The 14,053-nt window shown below is 56.3% G+C and overlaps 1 protein-coding gene and 1 non-coding gene across 4 annotated transcripts; one reads left to right on the top strand and one right to left on the bottom strand.

The window, feature by feature from the left end:
* The first annotated feature begins 3,228 nt into the window (after window positions 1-3,228).
* SCN1B (sodium voltage-gated channel beta subunit 1) lies at window positions 3,229-13,517 on the top strand. 3 transcript variants are annotated; one of them, XM_060288863.2, is made up of 6 exons: window positions 3,229-3,436; window positions 5,101-5,267; window positions 5,930-6,170; window positions 11,996-12,137; window positions 12,722-12,798; window positions 12,882-13,517. In XM_060288863.2, the coding sequence occupies exons 1-5, from the start codon at window positions 3,397-3,399 to the stop codon at window positions 12,786-12,788; spliced, it is 657 nt and encodes a 218-aa protein (XP_060144846.1). In that variant the 5' UTR covers window positions 3,229-3,396; the 3' UTR covers window positions 12,789-12,798; window positions 12,882-13,517. The 3 variants fall into 3 exon arrangements, with proteins under 3 accessions (XP_060144846.1, XP_030730639.1, XP_030730640.1); XM_030874779.2 differs by having other exon boundaries at window positions 3,233-3,436; window positions 12,722-12,793; XM_030874780.2 differs by lacking the exon at window positions 3,229-3,436 and adding an exon at window positions 3,742-3,896 and having other exon boundaries at window positions 12,722-12,793.
* LOC115862700 (U6 spliceosomal RNA) lies at window positions 8,644-8,750 on the bottom strand. The gene has a single exon (XR_004043186.1). It is a non-coding gene; the product is annotated as a U6 spliceosomal RNA (small nuclear RNA).
* Window positions 13,518-14,053: the final 536 nt, after the last annotated feature.

Here is a 14,053-nt window from a genome sequence, read left to right as displayed (position 1 = left end):
CTGGAATTCCTGAGCATCTGTCACAAGCTTTGCACCATCAGGCTCCAGTGCGGGGGCTGTGAGGACAGCCTGGTGGCTGGCGGCTTGGTTCAGTCCTACCTCTGATACTTAGTGGGCATGTCGCCTGGAGCAGGTCAACCTCTCTGAGCTTCGGCTGCTTCTTCTGTACAGTGAGCATAAGAATAGTACCTGTTGGGGACTTCCCTGGCGGCCCAGTGGTTAGGACTCTGCGCTTCCACTGCAGGGGGTGTGGGTTTGATCCCTGGTCAGGGAACTGAGATCCTGCATGCCGTGCTGCAAAAAAAAGAATAGCACCCGTCTCCCAGGGTTGTCAGAAGTGAGTCGTTCTCCCGGAGGGCTCTTTAAAAAGCAGAATGCCAGACCCCACCCTCAGTTTCCGACTCAGCACGTCTGGGGCGAGTCTGCTGAGCTCCTGCACTTCCAACAAGTTCCCAGGTGACGCTGATGCGCCAGGGACCCCACTTTGAGAACCGCTTTATAAGGTTTCAAGGAGTTAATAAAGGTGGCTACTTATAACAGGATCTGCACAGAGTACGTATTCAATAAACGTTACTATTATGGCAGGAAAATTGAGGGGAGAAAAAAGTGAGTCATGGAGTGGGGACCAAGTATGTACCAGGCTCTGTGCCACGGTCTGATGTTCATTTAATTCTCACAGTTACTCCAAGAGATGGAGACAAACAAACGGTTACATGCCTGGGAGGCATGGCCTAGCCCCTGGTGTCTCCACATTTAGATACAAGGGCCCCCCTTCAGGACCCCACACCAGCCTGTCCAGGTTGTGGCCATCTGGACCCCATCTTACCGATGTGGAAATGGGCCTAGAGGCAAGGTCTCGGTCCAGGTAGAACCTAGGTTTGTCTCACTCAAACCCTGTTCTGGTTCCAGAGTGAGTGAGGTGGGGTAAAGAGAGACCTTTGACAAGTCACAGTCAGGCTGTAAGAATCTTAATTGATGGCTTGGCGCGGAGGACTGGAGGAGAGGCTGCATGGGGCAGGATGGACCACAGGTGACAAAGGGCAGAGCCAGCCTCCTCTAACCTCTAGCTATGTGATCATGGCAAGTTACCCATCCTGAGCCTCAGTTTCCCACACCTGTAAAATGGGCATAATGGTAACACCCATCTCGTAGGAAGAATTAAATGAGTTAATATTAATAAAGCGCTTAGAACAGCCCCAAGCCCGTAGTAGGTGCGCAGCCAACATCAGTTTGTAGGGCTGTCACTAGGTGCCCCTGCCTGGTGCCTACGGCCTGTCCTCACTGCGCTTCTGCCTGCCACCCCCGATCAGAGGGGAGGGATCGGAACAGCAAGAGAGTTATTTTTTGCAGGGGAATTTCACAGCCTAGGAGGTGCTGGCACAAAGGCCCAGATCACAAAGGTATCTGGTGTCCCTGGCTTGTCCCTGGCTTCCTCTCCCTCTGCCCCGGGCCAGCCCCACCCTTGGTTCCTCTCACCTGGCAAGGCTGCAGGGGGGAGATTCTGGAACTTCACCCCACCCAGAACTGGAGGTTAGGACCTGAGGAGCAGCCCTCAGCCAAAAGTCTCCCACCCTGGTCTTGACGGAGCCTCACCCCTCATCCTCTCCATTTAGCAGACAAGCCCCCTGCCATCACCTGGCAGGATTCCAGATCCACCTGAGACCAGCTGCATGACCCTGGGAGAGGGAGTGGCCCTCTCCCAGCCTCAGTTTCCCTGTCTGTAAAATGCAGATTAATAATAGAAGTGCAGTAAATGTTTGGGGAGGTAGAAGTGAATCCATACAAGAAGGGCTCTGGGGCTTCCCTGGTGGTGCAGTGGTTGAGAGTCCGCCTGCTGATGCAGGGGACACGGGTTCGTGCCCCGGTCCGGGAAGATCCCCCATGCCACGGAGCGGCTGGGCCCGTGAGCCATGGCCGCTGAGCCTGTGCCAAAAAAAAAAAAAAAAAAGAAGGGCTCTGTGCTTGGCGGTTTATTCATTTGACGAATATTTATTGAGTACTTGCAATGTGACAGGCACAGTGGAAGGTGCTGGAGACGCAGTGGTGCACAGGACAGTGTCCTCACCCTGCGGGAGCTTGTTTTCCAGGGTTGGAGGGACAAGCAGTGAATGGAGAAAAACTATACAGAGAAGAGTATAATGTCAGGTAGTGACAACTGCTGTAGAAAAGAAACAAAACAAAACTAGTAAAGGAGGTCAAGTAAGGGACTGCGGAGGCAGTTGGTCCTGAGTGGACAGGGGGCCTGATGAAGGTGACGTTAGAGCCGAGAGCTGCCGGAGGAGAGGAAGTGAGCCCCTTGGTCATCTAAGGGAAGAGTGGCCCAAGCAGAGGTGAGCAAGGGTGAAGGCTCTGAGGTGGGAATGAGCTTGGTGTACTGGGGACAGCAGGGACCTGGACAGCAGCGGGGAGTGGCCTGGAGAGGGGAGTAGAAGATGACGTCAGAGACAAAAGAGGGTAGCGGGGTCTTGAAGGGCCTTCCTCTAGAAACATGGCGCCTCAAATCCCCAGAGCCGACTTTCTGGTTTGGATCCAGGGTGCCCATCCTGCTTGAGAGGGGTCTGGAGTATTATGGGTAGCCCTAGCCTGACACCCCCCATGCCCACTTGGGTTCCCACACAGTGACCTCCAGGCCGGAGTGCCAGGGGTCTGAGGGGGAGGTCACTTGGAGGTCCCAGCCAAGTTCCCCTCGAGATCCCATGGGGATGACCTCCATAATTTGAAGTCCGAAGCTCTGCCCTCAAACCGCTCTCCAAACCCTCTTGTAACTCTGAGGGTGACCTCTCCCAGACTCCAACACTGGGGCTCCCCGGAGTCTGGAGGGGTCGGACAACCAGACCACGCGACCCACGCCCGAAGCCGCGGTCCCTGCGCCACCGGGAGAGGCCGGTGCAGCGGGCGACTCCCGGGCCGCTGCGGCAAAGGCTGGGCAGCCGCGCCCTCCCCCCGCGGTGATTCATCCCGCCCCCTCCCTCTCCCTCTCCCTCTCCCTCCTCCCTCTCCCTCTCCCTCCTCCCTCCCGTGGCCGCAGCCGCCGCCGCTGCAGTGCGCAGGAGACCGCGGCCCGCGCCCAGGCGCGCCGGAGCCGGAGCGGGGCCGGGGTCCGCGCACCTGGCGAATGTGTTCGGCTGCGCGCGCCAGCGCAACAGCCCGAGCAGCGGCCGCCGCCCGCGCGGCGGCGGGGATGCCCGGACACCGGGCTCCGGGGCTGGGCCCCCGGCGGTAACCGGAGCGGGGGGGCCGCGCCCCCCCTCCTCCCCCCCTCGCCGGTCCCAGAGCCGCAGCTGCTGCGCCCGCGCGCTCCCGGGGACATTCTGACCGCCGCCGGGTCCCGCCGCCTCTCGCCCCGCTGTTAATACCGGCGGCACGGGAGGGGGGCGCAGCGTGCGCAGCGCAACCATGGGGACGCTGTTGGCCTTCGTGGTCGGCGCGGCACTGGGTGAGTGCGCTGGGGGCGCGCGCGGCGGGGGGCACAGCTGGAGCACTGGCCAGGCGGCGGGATTCGCGCGTTGGACTCCCGGCCGCGGGCGGGGGCCACCCTCACCCCATCCCCCGGCCCGGCTAAGTCCTCTTCAGAAGTTGTGCGCGCGGGCAGCGGGGTTCCGGAGGGCGCGGAGGTGCGGGTGGGCGCGAGCGGGCGGGGGCCGGGCTGGCACAGGTTGGTGGCTGCGGGCGCCCAGCCGGGGGCGAGGAAACGCGGAGTCAGCTGCTCCCGGAGCCCCGCAGGCTGCAATGTGACACCCACAGCCGCGGGAGGTGGGGGTTGGGACGGGGGTGGAGGCGGCGCCCGGAGATTGGGACGGAGAGAAGGAGAGACTGGGAGAGATGGAGACGGAAGGAAGGGGCGAGAGACACAGAAGAACTCCTGAGCGCTCCGCTGGGAGACTGGAGAGATGGAAGTAAGTGGGGAGCCAAGAGAGAGGGATGCAGAGTGTGCCTGAGAGAGACTGAGGAGAGAGAGTTAAGAATCTGAGAGGTGGAGAGAGGAAAAACTTGAGCGAGGCAGAAGGAGATGGAGACACAGGTAGACACAGGAAGAGATGGAGTTTAAAAAGGACAGGGAGAGGTGGAGTGAGAGAGCGAGAGGCCGGGAGAGCGTGTCTGAGCCTGGGAAAAGGACACAAAGTGGTGGGACCTTTAGAGAGACCCCTAAGAGAGAGAAAGAGGGGGAGACAAAGACAGAGGCGTTCAGGGAGATGGAAAGAGACAGCAGAGGAGGAGGGCAGAAAACCCCAAGATTAACAGCAGAAAGAATCAGGGACAAAGGAAAAGCCCCAGAGCTGGAGAGACAGAGCATTAGCTAGTGAGCAGGAAGGAGGTGGCAGGTAAGAATGTGGAGGGACTCAAACGGACTGGAATCCGGTGAGGGTGCAAAGGCCCTGGGGCAGGAAAGCGCTCTGAGAGTTTTGAGAAGCTAATAGGAGGTGGGATTGGCTTCAGGAAGTGAGGAGCCTGGGAGCAGAGGGGGCTGAGGCAGAAGCTTGGGGTGGGGGTGGACGACAGGAACTTATGGGACTGGGGAGCAGGGCTGGAGTGTGGGTTTGCCCTGGTTCCCGTGCCCACCTCCTTCTCAGGCCTTGCCTTCTCCCAACCCATTTCTCTGGGGCTGGCTGGTCTTACAGAGCAATAATGGTAGAACTGACACCGCCACCTTGAACTTCCAGCACAGCTGGAAATCTGGTCCCACCACCTACACGCTGCAGTATTTTGGGCAAGTGGCCTTCTGAAGAAGGGGTACTTGGGTAGCAAAGACTCTGAGCTACTGACCACGGTAACAGCCCTGTTAATTGGGGGTGTCCCGTGTGCCAGACCCCTTGCGACCTTACCTACCCTAAAGGACCTGCCCAGCAACCTCCAGAAGCAAAGACGATCGATTCCCTCACCATTCACAGAGGGAAACTGAAGCTCAGAGAGGATGAGGGACTTGCCAAGGGCGCGTAGCAGCTGGCAGGGCCAGGCTCAGCATCTGCTTCTGGCCGTTCCTGATCATTATTGCGGGAAAACAGATGGTTTCCGAGGGGCCCGAGAACTAACAGCCAGCGAGCCTGGCATTGCCAAGGGCGACGGGCGCCCTGGCTCGACCTGAGCCTGCTGTCCCCGCAGCGTCCTCAGCCTGGGGAGGCTGTGTGGAGGTGGACTCAGAGACCGAGGCCGTGTATGGGATGACCTTCAAAATTCTGTGCATCTCCTGCAAGCGCCGCAGCGAGACCACTGCCGAGACCTTCACGGAGTGGACCTTCCGCCAGAAGGGCACAGAGGAGTTTGTCAAGGTGTGTGGGAGCCTGGCAGGGTGGTGGAGGGTGGGCGTCTGTGTGGGGGTTGGCGGGGGCAGGGTTCCGGTAGGGGTTGGTTGGTTGTTTGCAATAATGTGCTATTACTGATGACCTGGATCCAAATTCCAGCTCCACCATGACCGACTGGTGACCTTGGGCAAGTCACTGAGCCTCTCTGAACCTCCGTTTCTGCCTCTGTAAAGATGGGGGGCAGGTGGTCTCTAGCTCTGAGGTTTGCATGAGGACTGATTGAGTTCCTGCACCTAGCACCTGGCACCAAATCAATGTCATTGCCATTATTTAGTACGAGCGAAAATGTCTTAGATGGTCGTCATAGAAGGAAACAGAACTTTTTTGACCTCCTTTTTGCTCCGTGTAGTTTGAATTACATATGAGGGGGCGCCATAAACTTTGAGGGCCTGCTGGAGAATTGGGGTCTACAGCAGCCGGCATCAGGCTGCCTCTCTCCCCGCCTGGGGAGCGTGTCTGGGGGCCGGGGAAGAATGGTAGAGAATGAAGGCCAGGAATGCCGCGTGGGGGCTTGGGCGGATAACTGAGGAACGCATGTGTCAGCATGTGTGTGTGTCAGGGCTCGGGACAGAATAGAGGTCTTGGTGGGGGACGTGGCCCGGCGGTGACCCCGCCCCCACTGCCCCCAGATCCTGCGCTATGAGAACGAGGTGCTGCAGCTGGAGGAGGATGAGCGCTTTGAGGGCCGTGTGGTGTGGAATGGCAGCCGGGGCACCAAGGACCTGCAGGACCTGTCCATCTTCATCACCAACGTCACCTACAACCACTCGGGCGACTACGAGTGCCACGTGTACCGCCTGCTCTTCTTCGACAACTACGAGCACAACACCAGCGTCGTCAAGAAGATCCACCTTGAGGTGGTGAACAAAGGTGAGTCGGGCCCATGGGCAGCCAGATGGAGGGACAGATGGCCAGTAGGGGACGGGTTGGCTCCGCGCCTGGGCAGCGGGGGCGGGGAGTAGCACCTCCTTCCTGGAGTCCAGCTCCGGCCTCCATTTCCCTTCAGCCACGGGGAGGTCACAGCGGGCCTGTCCCGTGGAAGTGCTGGGCGCATAACTCAGCTCTGCCACCTGCGCTGGGTGACCTCCAGGCGGGTGCCTCCCTGTCTCTGAGCCGAAGGATCGTCCCGTAGCGAACAGGATGATAATAGTATCTGCCTCTCCTGGTGTTGGTGGAGCCATGCTTATGTCCCAGGGAGCTGGTGAGGATTGAGCGAGTTGCGGGGTGTCAGTGGCTGGTGTGTCTGTCACAGCAGGGCCTCGGCACACGGGGGCAATGGTGGTGGTGCGTCTGACTGTCAAGTAACCTCAGCCCTGCCTCCCTCTGTCACGTGGCGCAGGAGATAGGAGAGCGTCTCCTAGAGCAGTGCTCGTCGTATTCGACTGTGTGCACGAACCACTTGGCAGTCTTGCTGATGTGTCAATCCTGACTTAGCAGATCTGGGTTGGGCCCAGGATTTCATCTCCAATAAGCCCTCAGGCGAGGCCAAGTCTGCAGGTCTGGGCCCACACCGAGCAGCAGAGATATAAGGTGTTGTTGAACCATTTCATCATTTTGGCTTCAGCTGCCTTGAACCCCTTTCCTGAACTAGCTTCTGATTGGGTGTAAATTGGAATTTTCCAGGGCCCTATGACCCATTGGCTTAGAGAGTCAGGGAGGTATCCCAGACCTTGGGCCACCAAAGAGCAGGGCACGTGAGTCCCGAGGGGCCTGCAGTGCACACACATCATCACGGCAACGTGCATTGGCCCACCCTTCCCTGAGAGGGGTGCTGGCTTTAGCGCCCTACATGGAGTCCATCATTGAATCCTCCCACCCACCCTGTGGGGTAGAGGCTCTTCCTATCCCCATTTTACAGATGGGGAAATAGAGGCTCAGGGAGATAAGATTACATGGCCAAGGTCACAGAGCTGGGACCTGGATTTGAACCCGGCCAAGCCTGTGTGACTGTTGTTTCTGTTCTTGGCATGATTCACTATACTCTGTCAGCCAGAGCCTGTGGGTTTCTTTTGATAGTTAGCATGTTTTTTTTTTTTTTTGCGGCACGCGGGCCTCTCACTGTTGTGGCCTCTCCCGTTGCGGAGCACAGGCTCCGGACGCGCAGGCTCAGTGGCCGGCCATGGCTCACGGGCCCAGCCGCTCCGCGGCACGCGGGATCCTCCCAGACCGGGTCACGAACCCGCGTCCCCTGCATCGGCAGGCGGACCCTCAACCACTGCGCCACCAGGGAAGCCCCGATAATTAGCATTTTTCAGTGTATTGTCAAAGTGATCCAGCAGAATTCAATTCAGGAGACACGTCTGAGCGACTCTTTGGCATAGGTCACTATGCTGGGTGGACAGTCGCCCATGGATGTAGAGGATGGAGCCCTGCCCTCATGAGTTGGGGGGACAGCTGTAACAAAGACACCCCAAATACTGTGGCTTAACAAAATCTCTGTCAGTCCTGTCTCTCAAATCTGTTGCGGTGAAGGGTCAGGCGGTGCGGAGGCTCCACGATGCCCTTCAGGCATCCAGGTTCTTTCCACCCTGTGGCTCAGCCCTTGCTCACAGTGCTGTCCTCACCTGCATGGTGGAGGCTGGGCTCACGCACACCCGTGACCTAGTAGAGTCTCTGTTTTTTAATGTTATCTACCACATTATACTGCCTCCCAGAGCCTGTGTTCTTTTGAAAAATATTTATTTATTTATTTGGCTGCGCTGGGTCTTAGTTGTGGCACGTGGGATCTTCATTGCTGTGTGCAGGATCTCCGTTGCAGCATGTGGGTTTTTTTTTTTTTTTAGTTGCGGCATGCGGGTTCTTAGTTGTGGCATGAGGGATCTAGTTCCCTGACCAGGGATGGAACCCGGGCCCCCTGCATTGGGAGCACAGAGTCTTAACTACTGGACCACCAGGGAAGTCCCCCAGAGCCTGTGTTCTTATATTTATATAACGTAGAACTCCTTCTGTTATCTTCCCAGAGCCTGTATTTTCTGCATCCTCCACCATACCCCAGTATTTTTTATCCACCACATTACGGTACTGCTTTTTTAACATTACTCACTGTAGTGTAGTATTTTATATTATACTGTATGCTATACTGTTTCACATTAGCAGACGTATAACTTTTTATCATAATTCATCATACCAGAGTATTTTTAATGTTATCAACCATATTATCACATTTTTATCATTAGCCACCATGCTATAGTATTCTAAAATATTATCAATCATATTGTAGTATTTAAAATTTTTACTTGGTATATATTTATCATCACCAATCATACTGTAGTATTTTTTTTAAAGAAAATTTTATTTTGTATATCACTAGCCATGAATTTGTCATTAGTTATTACGGCTGCCAAAAAATATGGAACACTTCATGAATTTGCGTGTCATCCTTGCACAGGGGCCATGCTAATCTTCTCTGTGTCATTCCAGTTTTAGTATATGTGCTGCCAAAGTGACAACATACTGTAGCATTGATATATTTTTTTAAGTTTATTTTATTTTATAAATTTATTTATTTATTTATTTATTTTTGACTGCGTTGGGTCTTCAGTGCCGTGTACGGGCTTCCTCTAGTTGTGGCGGGCAGGGGCTACTCTTTGTTGTGGTGTGCGGGCTTCTCATCGCGGTGGCTTCTCTTGCTGCAGAGCGCGGGCTCTAGGCACGCAGGTTTCAGTAGTTGTGGCACGTGGGCTCAGTAGTTGTGGCTGGCAGGCTCTAGAGTACAGGCTCAGTAGTTGTGGTGCATGGGCTTAGCTGCTTCGCAGCATGCGGGATCTTCTTGGACCAGGGCTCGAACCCGTGTCCCCTGCATTGGCAGGTGGATTCTTAACCACTGCACCACCAGGAAAGTCCCAGCATTGCTTTTTTTTTTTTTTGCGGTACGCGGGCCTCTCACTGCTGTGGCCTCTCCCGTTGCGGAGCACAGGCTCCGGACGCACAGGCTCAGCGGCCATGGCTCACGGGCCTAGCCGCTCCGCGGTGTGTTGGATCTTCCCGGACCGGGTCACGAACCCGTGTCCCCTGCATTGCAGGCGGACTCTCAACCACTGTGCTACCAATAAAGTCCCAGCATTGCTATTTTTAACATTACATATCACTCTACAGTATTTTTTTCATTCCCCGTGATATTATTGTATTGTTAGCATCACTGGCCATGCTATATTCTTTTTATATTGTAATCCACTGTCTTACTGCAGTTTCAACATTACCCATCAGTCTGTATTGCCTCCTGGTAATGACCCCTCAGCAATGAACTGAGTCATTTCCAAATGAGGGGCAGTGGGCGCTGGTGGTGAGACCTTCACTGACCTGGCAGGGGTGCAGAAGATGGTAGGAAGCACCTGGGGGTCCCCCACCAGGGATGGGGCTGGCAGCTGGGGACAAGCTGGCTAATTCTATTTGGACACACCCAGTATGAAGGGAGCAGGTGTTGAGGTGAAGCAGTCGCTGAGGCTGGCGGGACATCCGGCCTGCAAAGGTGCAGGCTGGGCTTCAGATCTGGTGGCTGCCTGTGTGGGGAGGCAGGTGAAGCTCTCAGAAGATTTGGGGTTTCTGAAGAAATCAGAGGTCTCCCTAGAGAAGGTGCCTCTGCCCCTCAGTGTGACCCCTCTGCCTCAGTTCCTCATCTGTAAAGTGGAGGAGTCCCACCTCCTGAGATGTCTGTGTGGGTCCATGGAGACTGCACTGGACATATCCCAGCCATTTCCAAGTTTCTCTTTGGCTGGGGAAGCTTTCCAGAGCAGATAAGAGCTTGGACCCTACAGTCGGTTACACTTAGGGTTGAATCTTGACTCTGAGTGCAGTCCTGGCTGTGCATCCTTGCCCAGCACTTTGCCCTCTCTGGGCCTCAGTGACCTTGTCCTGCAAATGGGCTACAGAGCCCATACCTGTCACTGTCCTAATCCGATTGGGAGAGCAGGAGATACCAGATTACCTAAATCCGTTTGGGCATTGAGTTCCAGGAGCAGGGGTGAGAATTCCGATGATTGAGCTTTATCCAACATATATTCAACTCAGTGTGCTTCCGGAGGTCAGCTGACGTGGGAAGCCTGGACTGTCTCTATCCTTGGGGTTGTTTCAAAGAGTCAGAGAGATGCTCAGGTAAAGAATTTAGCACAGAGCCTGGCTGAGAGCATGCATTCACTGCATGGGACACATTCATGGTATCTTTGGAGTGAAAGAACGAACAAACAGTTGAGGTGTGGAACCCTGTCCCCAGCTCCTCCTGCAGGGAAGCAGGGGAGAAGCATCCAGCCCTGCACCCCCCCTTCCCTGTGGTCCAGAAAACATTGGTGCCATCTGCACCGGGTGTAGCAGCAGAAAGTGCCCACTCCCAGGGGAGGAAGACCACATGGGAACAGCGGGGAAAATGAGATCCTGACCATCCAGAAGGAGGGGACCAGGGATGAGGAGTGGACACTTGCGAAATCCGGCCGAGGACGCCACAGTGGCCTTCCGCTCTGGTCCCCTGGCTGAACGCGCTCCCTTTACAGTTTAAATTTAGGCTCAATGAAAGGAAGCTGGTGTTGGCAAGAGCCAGGGCTGCGGAAAGGATAGAGTGTTTCCAGAAAACGTCAGCGAATAGCCAACACTTAACGCGGTGCTGACTGTGGGCACATCCACGCATGTTACAGATGTTAACTCGTTTTCTCTTCCCAGCAACCCTGTGAGAAGGCATGAGTATTATCATCCTTATTTTACAGAAGGAGAATAGAGGCCCAGAGAGGTGGAGTCATTTGCCTGAGGTCACACAACTAGTAAGAGGCAGAGATAAGATTTGAACCCTGACAGTCTGGTCTCAGAGCCCCTGCTCTTAACTGCTGTGCTGTACTGCCCCAATAATAACAGTAATAATATTAATAATAGTAAACATGTATCAAATGCTATGTATATGTCAGGTACTGTTCTAAGGATTTTTAGAGCTTGTTTAATTCTCACAACACTCCCATGAAAGAGATATTGTGATTATGAACTTTTTAAAATCATTTTTTGTTGTTATTTTTATTTGGGGATTTTATTTTATTTATTTATTTTTGGCTGCGTGGGGTCTTCGTTGCTGCGCTCAGGCTCTCTCTAGTTGCGGCGAGTGGGGGCTACTCTTCGTTGCGGTGCGTGAGCTTCTCGTTGCAGTGGCTTCTCTCATTGTGGAGCACAGGCTCTAGGCGCACGGGCTTCAGTAGTTGTGGCTCGCGGGCTCTAGATTGCAGACTCAGTAGTTGTGGCACGTGGGCTTAGTTGCTTCGTGTCATGTGGGATCTTCCTGCACCAGGGATCGAACCCGTGTCCCCTGTATTGGCAGGTGGATTCTTAATGACTACACCACCAGGGAAGCCCTCCACTTTTTATAGTTGGTGAAACGGAGACCCAGAGAGGTTGAGTCACTTGCCCAAGGTCACACAGCTGGCAAGTGGTAGAGCCAGGATTTGAACCTGAGTCTTCTCCTTGTAGAGCTACAGCTCTTGGGCACCTACAACCACCTGAATGACACAGAGGACCCTCGAGTTACACAGGGAGGCAGGTTGAGGGTGATCCCGAAGCCCGTCCAAGGCTGGTTATTGAGAATCACAGTAACAACGATGGCTCTAGGGAAGCAGCCTGGCCTCGTTTGCAGACCAGGACCAGAGAGGTCAAGCCACTTGCCCAAGCTTGCACAGCAGGCTCAAGGCACACTCAGGCTGCCACCTGACCCTGCCCGGCCCCTGCAGCCAACAGAGACATGGCGTCCATCGTGTCTGAGATCATGATGTACTTGCTCATCGTGGTGTTGACCATATGGTTCGTGGCAGAGATGGTTTACTGCTACAAGAAGATCGCTGCTGCCACGGAGGCTGCTGCACAGGAGAACGCGTGAGTGGGGTCGCTCAGGAGGGGGAGAGGCGGCCCAGGACAGCCAGTGCTTCCCAGAGGGGAGCATGAGCTGAGTGGGGAGGTGGGCAGGGGAGCAGCCCAGGGCGCCATCTGCCGGTCCTCCCCAGAGGGGACCATTTGGTGTCAGAGATGGGATGAGGTCCCAGCCCCTCCCCCCTCAGGCTCTCAGCCCCCACTTCTTTTTTTTTTTTTTTTTTTTCAGCCCCCACTTCTGTCAGGACCCAGGGTTCGGGCCCAGCATCCTCTGCCCCAAAGATACAGGACTCCAGGCCCTAGCCCTTGAACCTCCCAGTCCCTGCTCCCTCAGACTCAGACTCCAGGCCCTCAACCCCTTTCCCCACTAGAACCCAAGGAGTCTAACCCCCCAGATGCCTCCTCCCTCACATTCAGGACTGCAAGCCCCAGCCTGGGCTTCTTTAGGATCCCTGGGACCCAGCCAGCCCCCTCTTCTCTCTGACTGGAGCCCTGTGCACCTGGGACAGAGACCGCAACCCTCCTTGGCCTCCGGGGGGTGGGCCAGACCGACGGTGGGGTTGCTGTACCCCTGACCTTTGCCCCCACAGCTCAGAATACCTGGCCATCACCTCAGAAAGCAAAGAGAACTGTACGGGCGTCCAGGTGGCCGAATAGCCCCGGTAAGGTGGGCTGGGCAGGCAGGGGCTGGAGGGCCTGGGAGGTGTCAGCCATTAGGTGCCTGATGCCCTGTATCTCCCTCACCTTTAGGCCCTGGGCTCCGCCTCAAGGAAGAGCCAGCCCTAACGGGGAACATCCGGGCACAGCCTGCCCCCAATGGGGGTTGGCCATTCCTGGGCCTCCACAAGCCTCAAAGTCCTGCCAACGGAGCCTCCAGGGTGGGAGAGGGCAGGGGGCTTGGCTCACACCCCGAATCCAGCCTCTTCCTCCTGCCCCATCACCCGCCCGCGCCGTGCATGATGGGTAAAGCAATACTGCCGCTGCCCCCATGCCTGCTTCTGCTGCCTGTTTGGGAGGGGGCGGTGAGGTGGGGGCAGCGGCTCCGCACCCCTCTTTCTTGCTGATTTGCACACATTGGCCGCTTTGGACGCGCACTACTGGGGCCCAGCCCCTCCCCGCCCCCTCCCTGCCCGGTGAGGGTTATGATGGGCTGGAACAGCTCGGGACGGGGGGTTCTGGGACCCGCTCCGACCCGCAGCGACATTTCCCCTCCTGCTTCCTCTGGCTGGACCTGGGGTCTCCTCTCCCTGTGATGCACTCTCGCCCCAGCCCAACCCGCCGTCTCTCACCAGCCTTGGATTGTGGCCACTTCGAAAGGGGCCCATTCAGCCTCGTCTCTCTTTACACAAGTAGTTTTGTTCATGAAATAAAGATTCTTGGACTTGCTTCATAGTCTCTCTCGTGAGCCCAGTCACCTTCTACACCCCCTCCAGATCCAGGAGCCTCAGTTTTCCTGGGGACCGGGCCTCCAGGGCAGGCAGCAGGGCCTCTCCACACACGTTCGGGGATACGATGGTGGCAGTGTCTCAGGCTCAGCGCCTGCCTGAAGGCTCAGCGGGTACAGCCACTTGGTACTTGATGAATGTGTTGGGGTCTGCGGGGACCAAGAGTTTCGAGGGAGCCAGCAGGAGCCAGGGAAGCAGACTGGTAGCCGGTGTCAGCGGGGGTGATGAGGGGAGGAGAGAGAGGGCCATGAATGGAGAGAGAGGAGGAGAGGCTAGGGGCTGGGCAGTGCCAAGGCTGCCCCAGTGTGGCCCCCTGTGGAAGGCTGTGGCTGTGAGTACAGGGGGTGCGAGGGGTGAGCGAGTGGGTCCAACTGTACAGGGACGGCCCATCTGGCGTGAGCAGCCGTGGTCTGTGTTTGAGGGCATGGCTGTCCACAGGCAGGTGTCTGCTGGTGATCCTTGTGTGTCTGGGTGTTT

This window comes from Globicephala melas, chromosome 19 (assembly GCF_963455315.2).
Source record: "Globicephala melas chromosome 19, mGloMel1.2, whole genome shotgun sequence".
Taxonomy (NCBI): domain Eukaryota; kingdom Metazoa; phylum Chordata; class Mammalia; order Artiodactyla; family Delphinidae; genus Globicephala; species Globicephala melas.
The sequence above is the reverse complement of the archived record's forward strand: the minus strand, read 5'-3'. Positions and strand labels throughout refer to the sequence as shown.